The 27,665-nt window shown below is 44.6% G+C and overlaps 1 protein-coding gene across 1 annotated transcript in view; it reads right to left on the minus strand.

The window, feature by feature from the left end:
- LOC126195053 (tubulin beta chain-like) overlaps nucleotides 1-27,665 on the minus strand; it is a 95,505-nt gene that overhangs the window by 30,474 nt on the left and 37,366 nt on the right. Inside the window, exon 2 of the mRNA XM_049933500.1 lies at nucleotides 128-236. Within this exon, the coding sequence (XP_049789457.1) occupies nucleotides 128-236 (109 nt within the window). The remainder of the gene's footprint in view (nucleotides 1-127; nucleotides 237-27,665) is intronic.

Below are 27,665 nucleotides of genomic sequence, written 5' to 3' on the forward strand. Positions count from 1 at the left end.
CCTGTCGTTCAAGGTGGTGTTTTTCTGAACATTAGCGTACTTGCTGCTGCGTTACACCGTCAGGGAATGGTTATTATTTACATGGTGTTAGTTCTGATGTCGGCTCGTAAGATAACAGGCAACTCACCCGAGGCCTCGTTGTAGTAGACGCTGATGCGTTCCAGCTGCAGGTCGGAGTTGCCACGGTAGACGCCGCTGGGGTCGATGCCATGCTCCTCCGAGATTACCTCCCAGAACTGAAACAGCAACACACAAGAAACTGTAGTACTTGGTATAAGCAAAGGTACGATTTGGACGCGTAATTAATACCTTCCTTACGTCTATGAGGGGTACTCAGATTCAATTACCACTTCGAAAGTAAAGAAAAAAGTAAATGTAAATATATTGTTTGCTAGTACATGCAAATCGTGGTGAACACAAATTCCCGCGAGACAGTACCCTAGGATGCCGCTAGAGGTAGAAACAGAATAGGGCCGCCCACCGAGAAACTGGAACATTGCGTGGTAATTCGTATGTTGCATTTATTGGGGATCAACGCTGCAACAACCCATGCTGAGGTGATGGAAGTGTGCGACATCAATGCACCATCAAGCAACGGGTATCACAAGAAGTGGAGACCCCAGTGCTCTAAAACCAGTGTTTCAGAATCTAGGCGATAACGGACGAAAGTGAAAAATCAGTCATGAACCAGTTTTCAGTACCCCGCGGGACATTTTGAACACGACAGAGAACGTCGCCCGCTGGGTTCCGACTCAGAAAGCATGCCGAACCTAGGTGGTTACGGAAACCTGCCAGATTCTAATGGTTTCTTTAGTCACCTGGTTGCGATGGGCGAGTGCTCGCTGTATCAGCATCACCCTCGGACAAAGTAACAAATATTTTTCTGAGTACGGAACCGCGTCATAATGTGGTTGGTTGGTTTGGGGAAGGAGACCAGACAGCGAGGTCATCGGTCTCATCGGATTAGGGAAGGACGGGGAAGGAAGTCGGCCGTGCCCTTTGAAAGGAACCATCGCGGCATTTGCCTGGAGCGATTTAGGGAAATCACGGAAAACCTAAAGATTGAACCGTCGTCGTCCTGAATGCGAGTCCAGTGTAACCACTGCGCCACCTCGCTCATAATGTGGAAAACTGTACTAGAGAAACCAACGGTTCGTCCACGGCTAAATTGTTTTCTTCTTGGTCTACTGGTGCATTATATAGGTTTTTTCTTTGTTATTTTATCCCCCTGGACCCATAAGAGTGAGTGGTACAGGGGTCAACGGTAAATACTCTGACCTTCAGCAAAGAGCATTCTTAAATACATAAAAAAGTTGAGAACACACAGGAGTGTTTATCGCTTTTTAAATTAAAAAGATTAAAGACGGACACCAAAAAGGACGAAAAATACAATTAAAAACTGCAGCGTGGTCAGATTCTTCTATAAAAAAACACTGAAACAGGTTACTTCTGCGTAAAATCTGAAGGATCTACAGTGGATAGAAGTACTGTGGAAGAAAATACGTTTCATAGGGTTAGGGGTGTGGGCAAAAAGATGGGATTGTTAGATACGAAAACTATAGAGGTGACAGGTAGGAGTTGAGATGGACAATGGCAATACAGAGAATGATAAAGACAGGATGGGGAATACTGTGTTGTGGGGTAGGGTACTGGTTGGAAGAGGAAAGGGATGGGGATGGATGGGGAGGGAAAAGGAGAGAGAAGCCCTGATTGATAGTTGGGAACGAGTTAAAGTTGATAGAAGAGGTATGAGGGTAGATCTCATGTCCAGGAGAGGGAGTTGGTTGAAGTTACGTTGGAATTGAATATGGAGAGTATGTAGGTGCAGAGAAGGTGCGGCAGCATACCAGAGTTGGTGATCAGAGGAGATAACATAGGGTTATTGGACTCTAGCTTGCAGATGGTATAGGGGATGCAGATTTGTTAGATATGGGTGAGGAAGTGTGAGAATCTTGATATTTTAACAGATGCTGAAAGCGAGACGGAGTGCATGGTGTTGAAGGGTTTAGATTGACTTCTAGAATTTTGGTGGGCCAGAGATCCATGCAGGATTTGCATAGCAGACGATGGGTCAGACCAGGTGTGTGTGTGTGTGTGTGTGTGTGTGTGTGTGTGTGTGTGTGTGAAAACAATGAAGGGGTGTACTCCTCAAGTTCAACATGTCAGACGTACGAATCAAACGTTTTAGTCTATTGTGAGCTTTCTGTTGGATGGTTAGTAAGTGAGCTTTCCACGTTAATGGCTAGTTTAGGGTTAGTCCAAAATATTTTAGTCTGTTAGTTAACCGGATAGGACGGTTGGAATTTGTTTGTTCGGCTGAGGGAGTGAGCGATCGGGTGTTTTCTTGCTTCTTTGGTAACGTACTGCTGGATGCAGGCCGCACGGCGGCCGTTGCTCGCCGGCAGCGCTCACGTCACGCCTTTTTGGTGTGGCCTGTTGAGCACCGAGGGCTGGTAGCCTGACATTCCACCTTGTACACACATGTAATATCTAAGGAACCGCAAGATCCAGGATGTGCTAGGCTCCACCAAGGACAAGGCAGATGCCCCACACAATGCAGGTGTGTACAAGGTGTAATGTCAGTGTGACGGAAGTATACATCGGTGAGGCCTGCAGGCCAGTAGCAACGCGCATATTCGAGCACCAGCGCTACATCCATCTAGAGAAACACAGTAAACCTGCAGTGGCCGAACACCGCGAAACCAACGTTCTTGCCGAGCAGCCAGGTTTGGTAAAGCCCAAGACCAGAGAAACCATCGAAATACTGAACACCCTAACAACATGAACGCAGGGGATGGACTCAGGATTGCGCCATACAGGCTCCCAACATGCCGCACCAAGAAGACGTGACACGAGCGCTACCGGCGAGCAATGACGCCGGGCAGCCTGCGGCCTGCGTCCAGCAGGAGGGAAACGGGAGGGAAACGGGAGCCAACGCCTCACTCGCCGATCACTACCGATCACAGCAACAGACAACAGCAAATCCCACTCCCTCAGCCGTAGCGACCTATTACAAGTAAGTTCCCAATCCTTCCGCCTTAAGAGAACAACTACAACTAACATTTTTAAAACTGCGACGTAACATCACGCTCAGTGAGCAGTAATGACAAAATACAAGTGTGACTTCGTAGGCTTTCCCTGCGTAATAAATCTTTAAAGTCTCTTCGGGTTTGCTGCCGGATCCTAAACTAACCTTGACTCGATATATCGTTGCCGCCAGGTTGTTCTAAGGGCGGCGCCACCTCACAGTTTTGGAGGCAGCAACTGTGATGGGCGGAGCATGCGCCGTGTAGTGAACGGGGGCCTATATAGAACGTCGATTTGCTACCTGGCGTCAATTCTCAGAGGGTCTCATCAGCAGAATCAGCAATACGAGACTGGAATAGAAGGGAGAACCGATAGAGGTACTCAAGGTACCCTCCGCCACACACCGTCAGGTGGCTTGCGGAGTATGGATGTAGATGTAGATTGTCCTGAAGATGGCGACCAGTTGGATCGCCGAAATATCGAGTCAAGTTGATTTTAGGATCCTGCAGCAAATCCGAAGAGACGTAAGTCAAAATATACGTGACTCTGCGAAGATAAAACACCAGTAGACCCAGAAATGGTGCAGAGACTGGGAATGTAAAATTTTGCACTTCACAAAACGAAAAATGTAGTATCCTATGACTATAGTATCAGTGAGTCTCTGTTGGATTCGGCCAACTCATACAAATACCTGGGTGTGACACTTTGTAGAGATACGAAATGGAATGATCACTTAGATTCAGTCGTGGGTAAAGCAGGTGGTAGGCATCAGTTTGATAAAATACCGAGGAAGCGCAATCGGTCTATAAAGCAGATGGCTTACGAATCACTTGTGCGACCGTTTCTACAATATTTCTGAAGTGTGTGGGACCAGCACCACATAGTACTAACAGGGGTTGTTGAACGTATAGAGAGGATGACAGCACGAATGGTCACTGGTTTGTTTAATCTGTGGGAGAGTCACAGATGTTGAAGAAACTTAACTGGAAGACTTTTTAAGAGATGTAAACTACCCCGAGAAAGCCTACTAACAAAGTTTCAAGAACCGGCTTTAAATGATTTCTCTATGAATTTACTACAAACCCTAGGCATCGCTCACACATGGATCGTGAAGATAAGATTGGAATAATTACTGCACACATTGAGGCATTCAAACAATCATTCTTCCGGTGCACCATACGTGAATGAAACAGGAAGAAGCCCTAATTGGTACAATGGGATGTACTCTCTGCCATGCATCTCACAGTGGTTTGCAGAGTGAAGACGCAGATGTCTAAGAAGGCCACGATAACCGTGGCCAAAATGCTGGCGTCTTCAGCCCGACTTCTACATGATGATGCGGTTCCATAGTCAGGAAACTTATGTCAAATGCCTCTGAAGTCTACGCAATTACAAAACAGCAATGTAAGCCTCAGAGAAGTGCCGACCATCATTGGATAAGGTGGCGCTGAGTTTCTATTTTACGATTTCCATGATGCGCTACTATACTAACAAATTTTGCTGGTAAGGAGGCTGTCCATCACAAATATTCTCACGTGTTTCAGGAGGCAGATGGAACAAAGTGTCACGGGAAACCGTCCAAGGGCGGGGGGTGTGGGTGGGTGGGGTGGGGGGTTCGCTTCGCAGCTCGTTCAGTATGGAAATGGAAATAAAGACTCATGATTCTTGACAGAGCGTAGGCGAACGATGCGGGAGACCCGCACCGCCGTACGAGGCAAGGTCCTAATGGAGGTAGTTTGCCGTTGCCTTCCTAATAGGGATGAATGATGACACCACCCAGTCATTTCGGGGCAGGTGAAAAATCCCTAACCCCACCGGGAATGTAACTCGGGACCCCGTGCTCGGGAATCGAGGACGCTACCGCGAGAGCACGAGCTGCGGACTCCTTTAGTCTAGGCTAGTCGAATATACTGCTTCTTCCAATTTTCAAGTTTTGCCTCAGAACCGTACTCTCCACACATTGCACCGAGTAACTTCTATCCTTTTCCTTGCATGAGGAAACGTGTTCGACGTTTACAGCCTGACGGTGATGTGGCACATTTCCTGAACAGCCTAAATTTAAACTTTTACAACCGAGGTATATGGAGTCATCAATCAAGCGCCGCCGCAAAAACGCGAGTATCCGGGGGACTAGCGTAACTCCGTTTCGTGGTTGAATTTTTTTCGAGTTGATAATTAAAACGTTATGACTAACCTCGACCGAATAATGTACGCTATTCTTTCTTGTCAATGAATACAAGGAGCGCAGTTCAGGCCATAATATCTATGATACCATGGTTAATGTCGCATACGTGCTTGAAATTGCTATCTGATTTTCCATTCGCAAATCCCTTTTAGTACCAGGTAGTCCGCTAGCTTTGCCACACCGAAAACATCCACCAAGGTTTGTGTTTATCACGACGTACTGTTACCAGCATATCTAAATCTACATTTGTACTCCACGAGTCACTATGGTATTTGGCGGATGGTACATCGTATACCAATAACATCTGTCATCCCTGCAGTATGTTTTAATCACTGATGGTACCCGAGACGAAAGATTCGGCACTCTCCTGTATGGACACGAACGGTACAGAAATTGGATATGGGACGGCAATGACGATAGAACCCGAGCCAAAGATCAAGAAAGCTGTCTCGTGCGCTATCGTTAGCCAATGATATGAGAACACGACAGTATATCTGGTGTGCCGCTTGAATTAGCGCGTTCAGCAGATTAATTGGCTAACTTTAACGCTAATCAACTCAGAAAAGGCGCAGAGTATTTTTTTTCTCAACCATTGTTTTTCACCGCAACCCGCCCTACACCTTTACAAGCTTTTCTGACTTTTTCTGACCGCAATGTATAAAATGCCAATGGAATAGGCTCGTCAGACTACAATCTGCTCCATCATTCATAATCAGCAGGCCAGACAGACAAGGGTGTGGAGCCTTCCTTCGATCACATAGCAGATACTGTGCACGTGACGTCACGCCAAGTAGCGGAATGCCTGCTAACGCCGCTTGCTTCCTGTGTGCTTGACTGCCTTAATCGGTTTGCGCGCTGTAATCTTCCACCACCTGCGGATCGTGTTGCCTTCGGTGACAATGGTAGGCTACAGGTTATACATTTTACAACTTTGTAAGGATCGAACTTCACCCAAGTCAGAGCACGCATCTCCTCTCTCACAGGGTAACAATATCCGCTGTTAGTCAATTAAGTGACTATTATTACTATTATTTTATTACAGCTATGAACAATTCAGATGACTAAAATGGATATCGTATTTCAGCACATGCCTAACACTTCTCAAACGTTTAGGACTAAGATGTGTAAGTGATGATGTTTGGTTTGTGGGGGCGCTAAACTGCGCGGTCATCAACGCCCGTACAAAGTCCCAATTTGTTTTACACAGTCCAACCTAGCCATTGTCACGAATGATGATGAAATGATGAGAACACGAACACCCAGTCTCCAGGCAGAGAAATTCCCCAATCCGGCCGGGAATCGAACCCGGGATCACGTGATCCATGTATGGGCGGAAAATTCGTCCAGATCCAAGTAAAGTGGCGTTTTGCAGTTGGCAGAGGCTTTCCAGGTGCTCACTAAAATACACTGACGAGAACCACTGAGATCACTTTCACTAGTTTATGCCGGAGTCGCTGTATATTTTCAAGCCATTTTTTTCCGTTGTTGGCTGGTTCAAATGGCTCTGAGCACTATACGACTTAACTTCTGAGGTCATCAGTCGCCTAGAACTTAGAACTAACCAACCTAAGGACATCACACAAATCCATGCCCGAGGCTGGATTCGAACCTGCGACCGTAGCGGTCGCTCGGTTCCAGACTGTAGCGCCTAGAACCGCACGGCCACTCCGCCCCGGCTTTCCGTTGTTTCTTTGCGACTATTCAGTCACTTGGGAGGGCAGTGTCCGATGCCTTCTTCGCAATTGTGATGTCTGATGTATTACGTTCCACCAAAATGCCTTTTGCTTCTCGAGTTCTTTCATTTTCGAGGCATTCTCAGTGGGCTAAAATGTCTGTTATATGAATGTTTCCAGATATGTTAATGAATTACTATTTCATTCTAATAATTTTCGTATACTAGTAGGTCCACTCCCGTCCTTTATCATGTTTTTCAGCAAAGGTACACTAGCTATCCTCAAGCTTCCAGCTTATGTGTTCTTTGTGTCTAATATTGAAATTTCTGTCCGCCATCCCTAAATACTCTGATTTGCATTCTTGATATTCTGAATGGTATATGCCTGTTCTTTTACATTCGTCAGTTTTTTATTATTATTACTGCGTACATGCGACCACAGTTCGTTTTTGTTCTGTATGCTACACAAAAGCGCCAGAGTAACTGGTATAGACTTGCATATTCAAAAACAGAAATATGTAAAAAGCCATAATACGGCGCTGCCGTCAGCAACGCCTATGCAAGACAAATGTGTGGCGTAGTTGTTTGATCGGTTACCGCTGCTACAGTGACAGGTTATTAAAATTCAAGTGAATTTGAACCTGATGCTATAGTCGGCGCACGAGCGATGGACACACCATCTCCGAGATAGCGACAATTTCACAAGTGTATCGTGAATATCGGGAATCCGGTAAAACACCCCACCTCCGACATTGTTGCGACAGGAGTAAGATCCTGCAAGAACCAACGATTCGTTCAACGTGACAGAAGTACAACTCTTCCTCAAATTGCTGCAGATTTCAATGCTGAGCATCAATACGTGTCAGCGTGCGAACCATTCAACGAAACATCATGGATATAGGCTTTCAGAGCCTAAGCCCAGTCGTGTGCCCTTTATGACTGCACGACAAAGCTTTACGCCTCGCTTGGGCCCGGCAACACTGACACTGGATTGTTGATAACTGGTAACATGTTGCCTGGTCAGACGAGTGTTTTCAAATTGTATCGATCGGATGGAGGCGTACGGGTAGGGAGACAACCTCATGAATCCATGGACCCTGCATGTCAGCAAGGGACTGTTCAAGCTGGTGGAGGCTGTTCAATGGAGTGGGCCGTGTGCAGTTTGAGTGATATGAGATCCTTGATACTTCTAGATACGACGAACAGGTGACACGTATGTAAAGCATCGTGTCTGACCACCTGCATCCATTCATGTCCATTGTGCATTCCGACGTACTTGGGTAATTCCAGCAGGACAATGCGACACCCCACTCGTCCAGAATTGCTACAGAGTGGCTCCAGGAACACTCTTCCTAGTTTAAACACTTCCACTGGTCACCGAGCTCCCCAGACATGATTGAGCATATCTGGGATGTCTTGCAACGTGGTGTTCAGAGGGATCTTCAGCCCCCACGTACTCTTTTGGATTTACGGACAGCCCTGCAGCATTCATGGTGTCAGTTCCCTCCAGCACTACCTCAGACATTAGTCGAGGCCATGCCACGTCATGTTACGGCACTTCTGCGTGCTTGCAGTGGCCCTACACGACATTAGGCAGACGTACCAGTTTCTTTCGTTCTTCCGTTTATGTGCAATACTTGTTTCTTCTGTATATTTGCTACCATTCTCTTGATTTGTGGGTGTACTCATGCAGTCAACTACCGTGTCTGTATCATAGAGGAGGACAATTTGCAGCAGTGCATTTCACAGAGTATAGCAACAGCCATCGAAGGAACTTGCCCCCCTTCTAACAGCCGTGTACCGCAAGTCTCCAGAGGAACGGAAGGTTCCAAATGATTGGAAAAGAGCACAGGTAGTCCCAGTCTTCAAGAAGGGTCGTCGAGCAGATGCGCGAAACTATAGACCTATATCTCTGACGTCGATCTGTTTTAGAATTTTAGAACATGTTTTTTGCTCACGTATCATGTCGTTTCTGGAAACCCAGAATCTAATCTGTAGGAATCAACATGGATTCCGGAAACAGCGATCGTGTGAGACCTAACTCGCTTTATTTGTTCATGAAACCCAGAAAGAGATACAGGCTCCCAGGTAGATACTATTTTCCTTGACTTCCGGAAGGCGTTCGATACAGTTCTGCACTGTCGCCTGATAAACAAAGTAACAACCTACGGAATATCAGACCAGTTGTGTGGCTGGATTGAAGAATTTTTAGCAAACAGAACACAGCATGTTGTTATCAATGGAGAGACGTCTACAGACGTTGAAGTAACCTCTGGCGTGCCACAGGGGAGTGTCATGGGACCATTGCTTTTCACAATATATATAAATGACCTAGTAGATAGCGTCTGAAGTTCCATGCGGCTTTTCGCGGATGATGCTGTAGTATACAGAGCAGTTGCAGCATTCGAAAATTGTAGCGAAATGCAGGAAGATCTGCAGCGGATAGGCACTTGGTGCAAGGAGTGGCAACTGACCCTTAACATAGACAAATGTAATGTATTGCGAATACATAGAAAGGAGGATCCTTTATTGTATGGTTATATGATAGCAGAACAAACACTGGTAGCAGTTACTTCTGTAAAATATCTGGGAATATGCGTGCGGAACGATTTGTAGTGGTATGATCAAATAAAATTGTTGGTAAGACGGGTACCAGGTTGAGATTCATTGGGAGAGTCCTTAGAAAATGTAGTCCATCAACAAAGGAGGTGGCTTACAAAACACTCGTTCGACCTATACTTGAGTATTGCTCATCAGTGTGGGATCCGTACCAGATCGGGTTGACGGAGGAGATAGAGAAGATCCAAAGAAGAGCGGCGCGTTTCGTCACAGGGTTATTTGGTAACCGTGACAGCGTTACGGAGATGTTTAGCGAATTCCAGCGGCAGATTCTGCAAGAGAGGCGCATTGCATCGCGGTGTAGCTTGCTGTCCAGGTTTCGAGAGGGTGCGTTTCTGGGTGAGGTATCGAATATATTGCTTCCCCCTACTTATACCTCCAGAGGAGATCACGAATGTAAAATTAGAGAGATACGAGCGCGCACGGAGGCTTTCCGGCAGTCTTCCTTCCCGCGAACCATACGCGACTGGAACCTGAAAGGGAGGTAATGACAGTGGCACGTAAAGTGCCCTCCGCCACACACCGTTGGATAGCTTGTGGAGTATAAATGTAGATGTAGATAGCAGCGAACTGCAGTTCAAATTAACTCTCACTGGACCCATGAGACCTCTAAGAACATTCGAACGGTGAGATTGGTTTCGAAGCAGAATATTGCACAGTAGCGAAACGGGAACAGTTTAACTATGAGGAAGAGCTTTTGTTTGGGACATCACGATTACACACTAATGGAATTGCAGCAGACGCCATGCCGTGTCGTGTTCATCCTCGTTGTTGTCAACTGTCATTTCTTTGCTAATTTTGGTTTTTAAGTTAGAGGAAATTTGAAGGTACACTTCTTCAGAACTGGGTTTTACTGTTTAGTCTTTAGATTGTAATATTAACGCGCTCTTGGTTGAGAGACGTGTGGTGGTTCAAAAAACGACAGGAGAGGTTGAGATGCAGCCACCAGACCGCCCTTCCAGTTCTCAGAAGCGGCCAAGGCCGTCCACGCCACCAGCAGACACGGGCAGCACGCAGGCCCCATTCTACAGAGCAGCGGTAGGAACTTGTGAGCCGGCAGCAGCGCTTACAGCTTCCATGCGGAAACTAAAATAATTCTACCAACTCCAAGTTGATTTGAATACCACAGTCCATTACTAATCATATTTCTATTGCTGATGGTATACCCTTGCCTGCCTCTGACGACTGAACTGTTCCACCCAACCAGTTATAGCTGGACCTACAGCGTAAAACGGGCATAGATAGACTGTGCTTCTTGGCATTTTTCATTAATGATAATTGCCAGTAGCGAAAGGCGACAAATTTTTTTGGGAAGACTGGTGAGTGAACTCTTGATCTTTGAAGTTCTAGCTTGGCACCCACTGAACCAACGTGAACCATACCCACAGTGTACGCAAGAGGAAGTCGAGCTTAATAAACGGTTATCACTTCACATGCACAGTCCTCGCTTTCCGCATCGGTAATGTTTAATGCCTCTGTTGGTCACACTACTGTTGTTCTATTGGTGCACGAAAGACTGTGCACAATTATATTTTCCGTATACGCTATTTAAGTCACCTTCCATTGTCACTAGAAGAACGTATTTGTAAACAGTTTGGACTTTTGGCTCACATTGAGATTCAGTCGATTGTTTTCTTACCAAGGAATATAAAGAGTAGTGAACTAATAATCTGAAGAGAACTACGGCTGTAGCATTTTTATACTCACGCACCACAAGACTTCGTTTCTTTTTAATCATAAGGACTTGAATAATTTCATCGAAACATCAGTTGCAACCCGCAGCAACCAATGGGAGGCACTCCATTGCCCTTCCGCAAGGTCAGAGAGTCGTGCATGCAAGAGCTCAAGCCAGTTCACGACGTCTTCAGAAGGTGTCATTAAAATGTAGGACCAAAGCGTTGTTAAAGTTTCTAATCCACTTTTACTTCAGTGAAGACTGAACATTGTACCTGTGCATCAACTAATGCTTTTAGTTTTAAATTATGAAACAATTTTGTAGCAAAAAGCCGTGTCAAAGTTACGTAAATCTTTTCTTCATTCATGTAATAAATCGAACCAATATTAGATGTGTTCTAATCTGGTGAGCCTTCTCCCAAAGTAAACATAGAACCCACAGTTATAGATGGACGAAAGTAGTTCCATCTGGTCACAATAATGAAGACTCAAATGGTCAGATACTTTCCAATCGTGTTAAAAATCTTGCAGCTGTAATCACAAAACGCAGGAACCCACGCAATAGCGACATGTGGGAACTCCCGACAGCTGATGTGTGTATTGATAATCTGTTTAACATCGATGCCCACCGCCTTTACGTGCGGCGAAGTCAACAGGTCTCCTGGGTGCCTGCGACGAAATTTAAACTACGGCATATTTTATGATTTCATCGACATGCGACAAAGTAAACGAGCTGCAGCAGCTTTAGCATCGCACCCGATGATACCACTGGCAGAGGATGACACGGTGGTCGCTCAGGGCCTAAGATGCCCCTCTAGGGCCAGGACAAGGAACTTTACCACTTACTTGCTTACAGGAGGTACCTTTTACAACAACATTCAGGTGCCGAGTTTTGATTTACCTTCCACGAATATTTAATGGGCTCTGCACCATGCGCACGTAAAATGTCATGACGATAGTCAAACTAATCCCATTTTTTTTGCAAGCATGTCCAAAGTTATATCCATTTAATACTGCTGATATGCTGCGTCACAATTAATCCGAAGTTGTTAAGGGAGGGGGGGGGGGGGGACAAACACATAGATGTAGTCTTTCCCAGACCTACACAAAAATGGCACATGAAGTGATATCAAGTCAATAATAATAATAATAATAATAATAATAATAATGTGTGACCAGGAACTCCCGTCGGGTAGACCGCTGGCCTAGTGCAAGTATTTCGATGTGACGCCACTTCGGCGACTTCCTCGTCGATGGGGATGAAATGATGATTAGGAGAACTCAACACCCAGTCCCTGAGCGGAGAAAATGTGCGACCCAGCCGGGAATAGAAGCCCGGCTCTTAGGTGTGACATTCTGTCACGCTAATCACCTTTTTTTGTTTTGGGTTGATCTCATTTTGTTCTAATTTGTTCGTTGTATATGTTCGGGGCGGACGTCTCAAGACACCCGTTCAGGTTGTTCGTTGATCCGTTCACTCAGTTTTTTTTTTATTACAGAGGGCTGCTAACCCTCTGACCGAACACGCTGAGCTACCGTGCCGGCACGACTCAGCTACCGGGGGGCGGACATCGAGTCAATGATTTAATGCGAGAGCCACACACCTCTTAGTGCCGATCCAACGCTGATGCTATATTCTCAACAACGATCGCACGCCCCTCACATTTATATCTTAGTTGCACCTGGTGAAACGCAGGGTACAAAACGCCTTTTGACCCCGTGCTGTATACCATCAGGTAATTAACGAATGAGCTAGCCACGACACCCCTATCTGTAACATGAACCAGCAACTTAATTGGTGCTAAAGTTAACTGTTAGTTTCCATTCGTAAGTAAAAATTAGCTAATTTTTGCGTTCACTGATGAACTAGTCTTGTGAAATCAGATTCATTTCTCTTAACACGCTGTGTAATGAATTGTAAAGAAACAGAATAAATAGAATTCCTCCATTCTGAAGCTGCTATATGTTATGTCGTTTGGAAACAGCACTGCAGACGTCAGTATCTTATACGAATAAAATTTTAATTCAAAAAATGGTTCAAATGGCTCTGAGCACTATGGGACTTAGCTTCTGAGGTCATCAGTCCCCTAGAACTTAGAACTACTTAAACCTAACTAACCTAAGGACATCACACATATCCATGCCCGAGGCAGGATTCGAACCTGCGACCGTAGCGGTCACGCGGCTCCAGACTGTAGCGCCTTTAACCGCGTGGCCACCCCGGCCGGCAAAATTTTAATTGAAGGGGAGAATAAACAAGAGCATGGGTACAAAGACGTCCTCTCAAGTCTAATGGATGTCCAGAGGTAAAGAGTTTGAGAACCTAAAATAGCCCAGAGGGCGTGATATTTCGGTGAATCACGACTTTGTGTTGGTTTGAGCTCCTACCAGAAAGCAGCAAAATTCTAGGACAGCTAGCATCTCTCTTCAAGAGATCTACAACAAGCGGTTTCTAGAAGCATGTGCAGCCCCAATATCACCTCGGGATATAAGTCAGAGGCAATTACCTTCACGCAACAGTGATTATAGGTCACATTTAATGTCCGGGACGTGGCTATTGCCTCAGCGCAAGAACGATAGCCTACAAGAAGTAGTAGATGAAGGACGTCTGAAGCCGTCATTAATTCCATGATCACTGACGACTGCGGAAGTGCTGTCTCGTGTAACACAACATATCATTTGCAGCTGCGTACATTTTGCCTTACCTATTTCGCGTGCAAAAGCACTTACGGACAGCAGGAGAAAAGCGATACCATATTGTACAGTAATGTGATTTTTGTTCACGAAGACAAGGTAATGTTACCGATGTGTGCTTAAATATAAATCCAATGAAGCTGAGATGTATCATTTTTTATTACAGTTAATAACTTTTAGTTTCCTTTTCAGTACATGCCACCACATTTTCTTCTGTAATTTATCGTAATTCTGAACAAATGCGTCTCCTACCTGTGTACTGCGCTATTTATGTTTACGTAGCAGTAAATGTGACACTGTCGTCAGTCTGAACCAGATAGTGTCTTCGTTATCCAAATTCCTAAAGTCGTCACAAATTTCGGAAATGCAGTATCAACATTACGTTTCGTTTTGTGTCCACTGATTATTTACTCCAGTATATATATTACGTTATCCTGTGCAAGCCTCCGTCTCCAAAAAACTACTGTACCGTACATATTTCTGAATCTACTTCATGTTTTCATTTCTTGGTCTCCCTTTAAAAACATTAACTCCCACCCCACTTCCCATTTCCCCACTTCCCATTTCCCCACTTCCCATTTCCCCACTTCCCATTTCCCCACTTCCCATTTCCCCACTTCCCATTTCCCCACTTCCCATTTCCCCACTTCCCATTTCCCCACTTCCCATTTCCCCACTTCCCATTTCCCCACTTCCCTCGTATACACTGGTGCTCTATTGTCCCAGAATGTGTCCTGTAAACCGATTCCTTCTAGTGAGATTGTGCTACAAATTTCTTTTCTCCCTAACTTTTCAGTACCTCCTCGTTATTTATGTGACGTACCCATCTAATCTTCAGCATTCTTATGTAGCACCACACTTCATATGCTATTTTCTTGCGTAAACTGTTTATCGTGCATGTTGCACTCCCATACGTCGTTACGCTCCATACAAATACTTTCAGAAAAGATTTCCTGACACTTTAATCTATATTCACTGTTAAATTTCTCTTCAGAAACGATTTTCTTGCAACTGTCAGTCTGCATTTTATATTCTTCCTACTTCGGCCATAATTTATTTTGCTGCCCAAATAGCAAAACTCATCTGCATGCTGATGAAAATTTTCGAATTAAAACTTGAGATTGGAAGTCGTTCTCATGAACATTAATCTGATTCCCTCGGCATCACCTGATTTAATTCCACTACATTCCATTGTCCTTGTTTTGGTATTGCTAATATTCATCTTACATACTTTCAAGATCTTGTCCATTCCGTTCAACTACTCTTTCAAGTCCTCTGTTGACCTGACAGTGTGTGTGTGTGTGTGTGTGTGTGTGTGTGTGTGTGTGTGTGTGTGGCGCGCGCACAACTTCATTGTTCCAGTTCATGAGAACTACTTCCAACCTTAATAGTCTTATTCCGAAAATTTTCAGCAGCACGTCCTTCACTTTAAAAGCTGCCATCTGAAGCTCATCAGCCCGGTAGCCAGGCCCAAGGGCACAGAAAATTACCGTCCGCTAAAAAACTGCCTGACAGCGTTTTCCCCTACACCCCCCCCCCTCTCTCTCTCTCTCTCTCTCTCTCTCTCTCTCCCTCAAGCACATACAAGTCCAGCCAAATATAGATGCTAGGATTGTCAATTTCGAAAAAGGGGCAGTTCCTCTTCAGTTAATGCAATATTTGCCACTAACTGCAATGACTTACGGGAATGTGACCGTGTACAGATGGGAACTATACCTATTTACTAAGGTATTATCGGTGAGAGTACACATTCTTTTATGTGCAATGGCTTAAATCTGAGTACTGGTGTCGCATGTGAAGATAAAGATGCACGCATGTGCTTACGGGAAACCCGCACTATGATTTAACAATTATGGGTTCTGCTGAATCCCTGGTATCTAGTACCCATATCTACAGACCAGAACCTGTATCGTGTCTAGTGATTTTGCGTAGCTTCAGTTTCAGACAAGAATGTCACAGACTACTATGGCTATACTACACTAAGCCGCCATATAGTGTGGCGGAGGATACTTCGTGTACGACTGTCGTTCCGCCTTTCCTGTTCCAGTCGCGAATGGTTCAGGGAAAGAACAATTGCTGGCAAGCCTCCGTTTGAGCTCCAACTTTACAGTCATAGTTTTTTCACGCGTTATATGTAGGAGCAAGCAAAATATTGACCGTCTATTCTACGAACGTACTCTGAGTTTTACCAGTAGTTCATACAGTGACGCATGTCACATCTCTTGCAGCGTCTGCCACTGAAGTTAGCTGACCCTCTCCGTGACTATTTCGCCCTTAATCGAACCTCTAAAGAAACGTGCTGCTGTTCTTTCGGTTTAACCTATTTTCTCTACCAATCCTGTCACATACATATCAGAGACTGAATATAAATATTGAAGTATTGCCAAAACCAGGGTTTAGTAAGCTAGCTACACTTGCTGAAAATTCTACCTGTTAAGCTTAGTCTGGAATTTGCCATACCTGCACATTATACCGCAGTGTATGTGTGTATCTAGATATTTTGTGCGTGACTACTTTCAGTAATTATTCTGAAATGGTGTAATCATAAAAAACGGGTTTTTCTGCTTATTTATGAGCAATTCCTTATACTTTGTGTTGAGGGTCAACTTTCAGTTCCCGAACCAAGCGTCAGTGATAGGCTGGTCTTTCTGCATTTCGACACGTTTCAAGCGTTACGAGTTCTCTGTATTCAATAGTATCACCGACGAAAAGCCTCATGGAACTTCCAACGTTATAGATTATACATACAGGATGACTGAGCCGCTCCTACCGATGTCATTTTATACAACCCACAATGTTATATCTGGCCTTCAAAAAAAACAACGCCTGATATATTGGCATTTTGCCGCTCTCCACGTGCCGACTGTTAGTCCTATGGAAATAGTGAATAGATCCTTTTTGTAGGAAATTTAATGTAGTTAAATTTTGTATTGTGGTAAGTTTTCTCTAGGGTCCGTAGTTTTCTAGTTATTCAGGAAAAATTTGCGAAAGTGGCCTTCAAACGCTCCGTAGCCACTCAGCCCCCACCGGTCAGAATTTTTGGATGTTGTTCATGGCACCCCCTCCTACCACGGTACAAAGATTTGTGACTGCACGAATTATTTCCCACATTTCAACTTTATGGTATTCATTGACTGGCCTTATTACACCACCCACTTAGTCGAGCACTTACAAAATGTAAAAATGACGTTTGTGTAAATTTCACCAAATAGCCTGGTGAATTTTAACAGCATAAAATAGACAATTACTTTGTGGTATTCCTCATGCCTCCTTACTACGAAGTTACTGTTTTTGTACTGGATAAGTTTGGATTGAATTGCCAACGTAACTGGTTTTACCGTAACGTTTAGAAAAGTTTTTATTTCTTTTAAATTATTGATATTAACGAGATACCCAACTATGCAAGTGGCGTAATAGCCCAATGAGTAAGACAGCAAAAAGGACTGAATATCGGAAACCACGTAGTCTGTGTTAACAGTGAGCGCCATGAACAATATTCAAGGAAACCTGAGTGATGAGTGGGGGTTGGAGGTGTGTGTGTGTGTGTGTGTGTGTGTGTGTTTGTGAAGGTCACATTTGTGTGTTTTTCTTGAATAATTCTAAAATCGTGGCCTCCTCCAAAAAGATCGAAGTACAAAATACGGCAGGGGAAAAATGATTTTCAAAACGCTGATGTGTAGCGTGTCCCGCATGACAAGCATGTAATTTGAGTAGCATCGGCCTGCATCACTGAATTGTTGGTTCAAATGGCTGTAAGCACTATGGGACTCAACATCTGAGGTCATCAGTCTCCTAGACTTAGAACTACTTAAACCTAACTAACCTAAGGATATCACACACATCCATGCCAGAGGCAGGATTCGAACCTGCGACCGTAGCAGCACTGCGGTTCCGGACTGAAGCGCCTAGAACCGCTCAGCCACAGAAGCCGTCTAAGCCCTGTGCACAAGGCATTCCCATTCGCTACATACCACTCCTTTCTGCATGAATCTCTATACTTTCAAAGAATGTGTGACGATTCATACTTCACACCATGTTAGTCTTTGAAATGCTCTTTACGTAAAATACATAATAGTGCAAGGAGAACTGTGTCTTCCTTCAGAACCTATTCTCTATATTTAGTGAACAGTTTGGCCATCCTAGATAGAAATCCCCGATTCCGTTTAACTTTTTGCCGTGACAGCTACCTGACAAGACAAACGCCCAAGCATTAATCCAGAAGTGGTCGCACTAGCGGTTTGTATCCTGTTGTGTTGACAGCTGACTTTTCACAGAACTCTTCCAAGAAGCCTTAAGTTCCCACACATCTTCCCCAATACTGACTATACTGGTGTTCTTCCCATCACTTTTCGCTTCTGTATAACATTAGCCATGCATTATAACGGAGTTCCAATAGCAACAAATTCGATCCAATTGCGTATCTGAATGTCCTTTTCTTGTTGGCGATGTGGTACAGTGAGTAACATTCGGAAAATGCTGGAAGACGAATTACTCTTACTTGCCTGTACCATTTGCAAGATATCGTATGTTAATAAAGTCAGCTTTCTTCACGTCGTTCTCGTTTTCTTGAATGTGTTGATTCTTTGAGAAGAAACGTTTCCTAAGAACACGATTATTTAGAAAATCATAACGTGTAAATCGCTGTTGGCGAGATTTACGATGCAGGGTTACGAGTTAAGCTGACAATGGGAGCAGCGTCTCTCAAAAAGTTCTCTTTCCTACAACGACAAATATCTGTAATGTCAAAAGATGTAGCTAAACGTCACGTCACTACTCGTCACGAATGCGAAATTTGTATTGCCGAAGAGATTTCACGGTCACATTACGACATTAAATGCTATGGTGAATTACTTTTCAGCAGTGCCAAAATTCCAGAACAGCTACAACTAAATTACACGAAACGTTGCAACTTAAAAATTAGTTACGGACACAATCACGCAACACATTTACGAACAATACTGCTAATCGGAAGATCAAGTAAGACACAATGTCCCGAGTCGAGATGACTGCATCAGTAAAAAGCAAAACACTCTTTAACGCTGTCAGCTCTACTTCCTCCGTCGTTTGAAGATCGCCTTTGCCGTAATTACACTGGTATCAAGGAAACGCTTCTCGATTTTCAACCATCAGCTCTGTACTTCCCAGCAATTATTATGCCCGCGGTTAGACATTTCCACTTCTCCACTCGAAATGCACACGTCCGTACACAGCGAAGAGCTTCAGATAAGATAGCGGCTTCCGGCTCCGCGCTGCTGGTACCCATACCTACCGCACTTGATCCTGAGTCAACAGGCTGCAGCTGGCGTTCGTTACAGCCGCGAGGCCACGACCGTTTTACGCGGTTCTCAAACAGTGCTATCTACCAACAGACGTTTCGTCAAAGGATCTCGGCGACCGTAACTTCAACGCCAGGATATTTTTACTTCTGTAGTCTCTTCCAGATTTTTTCATTTTAATCTATTATTTTTTTAAGTCCAACACGTTTCAGAGCTACAATGCTAGTTTGTAGGACGTTTATTTTTTGGGGCTTTAGGTCTGCTTCATTTGACTACATAGCTTTTAGCTATTGCATTGGTGAAGAAACATTTGCACACACTGGCTTTTTATCCCATAAATCTCACCAAAATAAAGACTGAGTGCTGGACGGCATGATGCCTCAAAATACTAATTGTTCTGAGATGGGGTGCATGGCAAAGGCAGCAGCGGAAGTGGAAATGATCATATTTAGTTTGCAGTTGAGACGGGATTTGAACGAACTCCTCGCTGCAGCCAATACTGTGCGCTGTTTTCTTACTTTTGTCGTTATGATGACGCTGTTTTCTTATTTTTATGGTTATGATGAAACTAGGCGCAGAGAGCGATAAGTCGGGTGACGGTTGACCGTGTTATAATGGGCAATACAATGCGATAAAATACGTCGCAGTACCCAGGAAGAATAATCCGGCTACGTATTACAAACAATTTAGGCTGCAGTTCTATGAGAAATTATGTAAATATGCCATGATAGCACGTTGATAGCGTGTAATCGTCGCATCACCAAACTTTAGGTTCCCACCGAAATTAAATTTCTGAAACATGTAACAAACATGTATAGGCGATTAGTGGTGTTTAACATACATATTCAATAAATAGCAAGTCATTTTCACTCAATAGCAAGATTCTTAATGTATAACTTCGAGCTACAAAGATGGCAATCTCTCATGCATCTAGCCAGAAGAGTATGAGGCAAGTAGGACTAAGGAACTTGCTTTGTTCCTTGTAAAAGAATAAATTATTCCATCGAATAACACGTCGAGTTCAAGCATAGACATACTTCTTTGCATGCTATTTAATTAAACGATAAAATGTAATGTATTAGGAGTTCCACTTAAAATGATTTAACATGTTAACAACACGTCCGTGAAAGTAGCTGAGCGTTTAGCCTGCGACACATGCGGATTATCTGGATTCTGTTCTCATTACTGCTATGGATTTTCCCTTTGTGGAAGGACGAGCTGGGCTGACTCAATATTGTGATGGAAATTGAAGAGAGACTTGGAAAGCTGGCAAGGTGGGGAAAAGTGATGCAATGGCCTTCCATTTCTTCTTCAGTTCGAGGACTGGTCTGAAAGTGCTAGTCTCCATATTTGCATAATTAACGCAAAATCTGACCAAGCTGTAATGTAACTAAAATCGTCCCTTCTCTCCCGGCCTGTTGTTGAGACTACCCTGTACTCATCTGACCAAAAATCCTTCCTTTCCATTTCACTTCACTTCACTTCACTTCACTTCACTGACCTGTACTACATTTAGACTGAGCCTTAGACATAGCTTTTCAATTCGTTGTGAAGCCCCTTCTATTGAACAAATTGTCCAATTTTCCTGAAATTCAGTCATTTGTTTATCTGTAGATGCACAGCCCATCTATCGATTTCCGTCCCATTCCGATGATTCCTTCGTGGTGCGTCATTTTTTTTTACAAAATAATGAAACACTCCAGAATAAATGTTTCACTCTGCATAGGAGTGCTGTCATTTAAACTTCTAGGCAGGTTAAACCGTTGTGCCGGACCGTGACCAAAACAAAACTTTTTCGCCGACAATCCTCTTACCCCACAGCTAAAAAGGCCCGGCTCTCAACCTGTCCTCACAGTTTACTTCCGCTAGTACCTCTGTCTTATTTTTCTATCACAGGCGCTCTCCTGCATTACCTGAGCGCAAATTACATTAAAAATCAATACTTCTTTTTGAAAGATACAGGAATGAAACAGAAGCAATTAAAAGTACATCGCGGACGTCATGCCCTTCGGGTACGCCTGCGGTGTTACGGGGCAGCTCCTACCAGACAGGTTAATCAAGAATTAACCGGGTAACAACAAGGGCATCGAAATCCGCTCACAAACCTGCTGAGTTGCGTCTGCAGTTCTAGGGGTTCCAGACGAAGGCTGAAAACATTCTTGCGCAACATGGGGGGGGGGGGGGGGAGAGGGGAGGAAGGTGAGTGGGAAAGGGAGAGGGAGGGGGAGAGAGAGAGAGAGAGAGAGAGAGAGAGAGAGAGAGAATACGAACACTACAATCAAGTTGATGTGTTGGCTCTGAAAAGATTGCACAATCTTTAAAATGTAAGAAAACTTAATGCCCAACTTCAGCCCATAATGAAGTTCTCCAATCAGAAATAAAGACACTAGAATTTTCACTTTACTTTGAAGTGACTAAATAGGGGTCAGCTTCAGTGTTCTGCCTTTCGGATGCGTTAATTACGGTTTGTTCGTTATCACGAAATTTTGTTTCGGTCTTCTGATTCTAGAGCATTCTTTACTGGTCAAGATCAGTAATCAGCGTCATGCAATACTGAATTTGGTTGGTTTTCCACTAGAAGTAAATACAATGGTTTACTGAACTATACAATCCTTTAGAACTGGAATTGTATTTATTTAAAACTAGCGGGTAATAGCTTTCACTTAACTACATATCTTAACTTTCTACCATGGTCGTTTTACAGCTATCAACGTTGGAAGTCCTCTGGTATTAGGCTCAGAGAGATTAGGAAAGTATCACTTCACGTGACCAGCATGTTTCGATGAACTGGCGAGACGTGAATTGCCGATTTTATTAGACGAAGTGCTTCTCGAAACACCTCTAAAATTTCCGTTCAGTGTTTATAGAAATACCATACATCGATCATTTTGAAAGAGTTAATAACAACAACAAAAATAGTTACGTATTTGGGGCAAACAACTGTCCCCTCAATTCTACAGTCTTAATTTTGCTTTTACAACGGTCGAGAACATTTGTCTCCGTCACAGTTTGGAACGCTGCCCCGCGTACAGTTCATATAAATTCACTTGCAAAGTATTAATTTCACGTAATTTGGTTCGCCTTTCGTAACGGCCTCATCCTCTATAAGACTGCACCAGAAACTGCCGAGGGCACAGATTAGTGTGATTAAGATTTTAATTTGTCGTTCTGTCGCTATAGGCCACGGAAAGCACTGTTCTTTACTGGGCATGAACGTAGAAGTCCACTCACCCAACCCATTACAGCAAGCACGATTAGTTCAATGGTTTAATTTGTCCCACAAATACATATAGCACACTACAAGCAAATACACCCTAGATGGATCACCATTTTTACCAAATGACTTCATTTCTTGACAACCTCACGCTAAGAAATAGGCCGCTTCCGCCATAAAAATCTAACGGTTCTACCAATAGTAAACAATGTTACAATGACTAATTAGTTTGATGTTCCTCAAACACACACACACACACACACACACACACACACACACACAGTGGTAATAGCACGGTCACGTACATCCTTGCTTCTATACGAAACAGTCCGCAGCTCGTGGTCGTGCGGTAGCGTTCTCGCTTCCCACGCCCCGGTTCCCGGGTTCGACTCCCGGCGGGGTCAGGGATTTTCTCTGCCTCGTGATGACGGTGTTGTGTGCTGTCCTTAGGTTGGTTAGGTTTAAATAGTTCTAAGTTCTAGGGGACTGATGACCATAGATGTTAAGTCCCATAGTGCTCAGAGCCTGTATACGAAACAACCTTGTTGAGAGGTTGAGAGGTGGGAAGTAGTTTACGAAACCAACTCACACAGATTATGTATTCATCTAAATTCAGTTCCTGATCCACTGTAGCTCGAACGGCTGAGCAAATCCTTTAGCTATTAACAGAAGTAATAAGTTCGTTAAATGAGTGCAATTCACTGTCCAGTCACACTAATGTGGCCACTTGTCCAAAGCCTGAATAACCACCTTGTGGTGCGAGGACGGCTGTGAGGCTTGCAGGAAGAGAGAGAGAGAGAGAGAGAGAGAGAGAGAGAGAGAGAGAGAGAAGGGGGGGGGGGTTCTGGAACGTACAGGGATGTGGAGCCATATCGGCCAGCTGCGATATGCTTCTCTGTACTTACACCAGGGGAGTAAAGTAAACTCGTCCTGGTACTCTTCGAACCATGCACACAACTGCGACTGTGTGACACCGTGCATTATCGTATTGGTAAGTGCTACCGTGGAGAGAAGGAACAAGCTGCAAGTACGAATGGGAGTGGACATGTTTCCCAAGAATGAATGCATACTTCTGTTGATCCACTGTGAATTCCAGCATGGCGAGATCACCCAGGGTACGCCACGAAAACGGAACCACAGGTCATAACACTCCTTTGTCCGGCTTGGAGTCTTCCGACGATTGTTACAACGTGTTTCCATTCAGGCGTTTCTCACCTTACACACCAAAGAGCATCTTTCCGATGGAATATAAAGCGTGAGTCATCTGCAAAGGCCACCTGTCCCCACTCAGTGGACATACAGCTGCTGCACTGGCGTGCAAACTCCAGCCTTCGCCGCCGATGAATAGCGGTCAGCATGGGTGCATAAACCAGGCGCTTGTTGCGGAGACACATACAGCAACGTTCGCTGAACTGTTTTTGAGGAAACAGTTCGTAGCCCCTTGATCCATCAGGGCATTCAATTGCTCAACAGTTGCACGTCTATTGGCTCGTACATATTTCTGCAGCCATCGTTCCACCCTCGTCATCTATCGCCCATGGTCCACCACAGTTACCTTGGCGCCTGTTATGGCATGCACAGTATACTCTGACACGGCGGCACGCGAACAGTTTACAGACTTTGCCATTACGGCAATGCTTTCACCATTTGCCCGATAGCCAATGATCATTCCTTCCGGACATCAGATAAATCGTTCCGACAACAACTACACTGTTTTCCGTGTCCCCCGACACAATGCACACACTATTCAGTGTTAGTGCTGCCTATCTGAATTGTTATTGCACGTTGATGTGTAACACAAACGGTCAAATTAATGCGATTGGACTGTGTAATTACCAAATTTCCGGTACAACGTAGTGTACTTCGTAAATAGCCTCGATTAGTAGGTAAAGATGATTGCCAAGGTTTGTAGTGCTGCCGGCCGCGGTGGCCGAGCGGTTCTAGGCGCTTCAGTCCGGAACAGCGCGACTGCTACGGTCGCAGGTTCGAATCCTGTCTCGGGCATGGATGTGTGTGATGTCTTTAGGTTAGTTAGGTTTAAGTAGTTCCAAGTTCTAGGGGGCTGATGACCTCCGATGTTAAGTCCCATAGTACTCAGAGCCATTTGAACCAGTTTTTTTGTTTGTAGTGCTGTTATTTTATACGAATACTCTGCTCACTTGAGGCTTTTCGATTGTTCCATATTTGGAAAGCTTTTAACTGAAAGACCTAGTTCCGATTCTTAAAATAATAACTGAGCTAATTGTATTTAAAAATTTCTGTTCCCTAGCGGTTATCCGGTTCTGAAGTAGTGTCTGACTTAATTTCCCAAACAAGTTGGGGTTGGGTTGTTTTGGGGAAGGAGACCAGACACTGAGGTCATCGGTCTCATCGGGTTAGGGAAGGACGGGGAAGGAAGTCGGCCGTTCCCTTTCAAAGGAACCATCCAGGCATTTGCCTGGAGCGATTTAGGGAAATCACGGAAAACCTAAATCAGGCTGGCCGGACGAGGGATGGAAGCGTCGTCCTCCCGAATGCGAGTGCAGTGTGCTAGCCACTCCCAAACAAGTATCTGTTTTCCGTAGTGTACGTCTGCCTTCGTAGCTGAGCAGTTAGGGTTACTGCCATGCGGAGAATCACTTTTGACAAATTTTAATTCGTGAAAAGAATTAGTCTCCCCAACTATTAAGAGTCAAGAGTCACACTAACAGTAGTTCATATTCTTAAAGATGGCATTTCTGACCTTGTCTCCCTCTGTCAATAATACATTGGGCACAGAATGTAACAGCTGCCGATTTCTTAAACCTACCAGTGGAGAGGCTTTTTTAGCCTATGTGAAGCATCTGCATTGTGTTATCCTTAACTCCGGCGTAGATCAATAGTGTGTGACTTCTTTCAAGCACACCTCCCCTCCGTAAGTTCTGTAAACCCCTGGAACCGTCGACAGGACGTTTGTACAGAGTTCCATGGCCGGAAGTTTTTGAAGCCTTTGGTCTAAATAAAAGCAGTGGACGGCGAGCGGCTGGTGTGTTTCAGAAGCCACCAGGCGGCCATCTCCACGGGAGGGCATGACTTATCTACGACGCTTCCGGGCGTCTGAGTGAGGGCGCTGAACCGCCTTCTCCAGTTCCAGCTATCTGTTTTTGGAGCTCCCGGAACTTCAGCCGCCGCCGTCACTGGTGGCCTATGTTTAGCCTCTCCAGCTCCACGACTTATTTCCGTCTCGCGTGTTTTAGTTCCCGGTTAGGACCAGCTTTTCGCTCGTACAGGCTCAGCGACATCCTACTGCACTTTGCCTCTTTCGATGACAACTCTTTTTGTCGTTACGTGGTTAACATGCTCACAACTTGTGCCATTTCGGTCGAGTCCTCTCGAATTCCACGTGTGAGGGAGGGAGAATAGTGTGACAAAATTGGTCAGCAGCACTATCAGATTATTCGCTTATGATGCTGTTTGTTTACAGGGACGCATCGTCATGGACGTTTATAAGGAAATGTGCATGGCTGTATATACACACTTTATAATAAAAGACAACTCATGATGACGCATTTTCCAAATGGGACGGAAATCGGTACGTGTGACATGTGTAGACAAACAAGTGATTACAATTTCAGAAAACATTGATTTATTCAAGCGAAGGAGCTTCACAAATTGAGCAAGTGAATAACGCGTTAGTCCACCTCTGGCCCTTGGATAAGCAGTTATTCACTGACATTTGTTTTATGTCCTCAAGAGGTATATCGTGCCAAATTGTCCAACTGCCGTGTTACATTGCCCAAATCCCGAGCTGACAGGAGCGCCCTGACCGTAACGCCCCGAACGTTCTCAGTTGACGAGAGATCTAGTGATCTTTATGAGCAAGACAAGAACGAACACGAGCAATATAATCTCTCGCCGTTTGCGGGAGGACATAAAATGTAAGCCCAGGATATTTTTCCAATGAAGGGCAGCGAAACGTGGCGTAGAACGTCATCGACGTGCCGCTGTACTGTGAGGGCGCTGCGGATGACAACCAAACGAGTCCTTTTATGAAATGAAATGGCCGCTCAGGCCATCACTCCTGGTTGTTGGACCGTATGACGAACTACTGTCATGTTTGTGTCCCACCATTGTCCATGGCGTCTCCGGAAAAAAGCCGACATCGTGGCCAGTGTAGCAGCACGTGATTTCAATGACAACCTGGCAATCATTATGGAAATTGTGAAAGTCTTCGAAGTTGAGATCAGATCAGCCTGTTACCACTCTGGCACAAAAGCAGACGATAAGTGTATCGATCGAGCAGAGAGCAGATTACAGTGGCTGCCACGAAGGCCCGTAAGACCGCCATCGCCACAAAGAAGATGCCGACAGGTCTCTTAAAATGTTCAAATGTGTGTGAAATCTCACGGGACTTAACTGCTAAGGTCATCAGTCCCTAAGCTTACACAGAACTTAACCTAAATTATCCTAAGGACAAACACACACACACACACACACACACACACACACACACACACACACACACACACACACTAGAGGGAGGACTAACCTCCTCCGCCGGGACCAGCCGCAGAGTCCATGACTGCAGCGCCTCAGACCGCTCAGCTAATACCGCGCGGCCGGGTCTCTTCCTGGACCTGGAAGGACTGCTGTATGTAACCCAAAGCTTTAAACGCGTTTTTTAGGAAACCGTACTCTTCAAATTGTTGGGATACATAAGAACGGTACATACGATTTTGATTGGAATTTGATGAAGGAATTTTACACTTAATTCCCTACTAGTGTACGTAGCCGTTTCGTGACGTCTTCAGTACTCCCTTTTGTCTCTTATTTTCTGGCCGAAGAAAATGACGTGCCGAATTTTTTCTTAAGAATTCTTTGTCAGCACATCGTACCCTACCACACCCTTACAAGCTTTTCAGGCTGTTTCTGAGCAGCCCTGCATCAACATACCTATTTGAACAAGATGTTCTCCATTCAGTGTTGATACCAACGCAGCTTTTTTTATGCCTTTTAATTGAAAGGCAACCACAGTAAGTGTTGCGGAATTGTATCCAGCACCAGTACACAGCTACGCCACCACTTATTGCCATTCACTAATTTCCGATACGCAGACGACCAGGATTAGATTGTTGCACCGCAGATACAATTTTCAGCTCTGTCGAAACGATAGGAGTGCACGCAGCGCAGTATCACTGAAGTATGTTAACTAGCAACTACCTTGAGCTGAATACCTGAAGTGTTACTCCATTAAAATTTTCCCACAGTAGTTTTACAGGGATCTCATAGCTCTGGATATTGTCTGAAATTTATTGTAATGTTCTACTTTCAGTACATGTTTCAGAA

This window comes from Schistocerca nitens, chromosome 7, assembly GCF_023898315.1.
Source record: "Schistocerca nitens isolate TAMUIC-IGC-003100 chromosome 7, iqSchNite1.1, whole genome shotgun sequence".
Lineage (NCBI taxonomy): Eukaryota > Metazoa > Arthropoda > Insecta > Orthoptera > Acrididae > Schistocerca > Schistocerca nitens.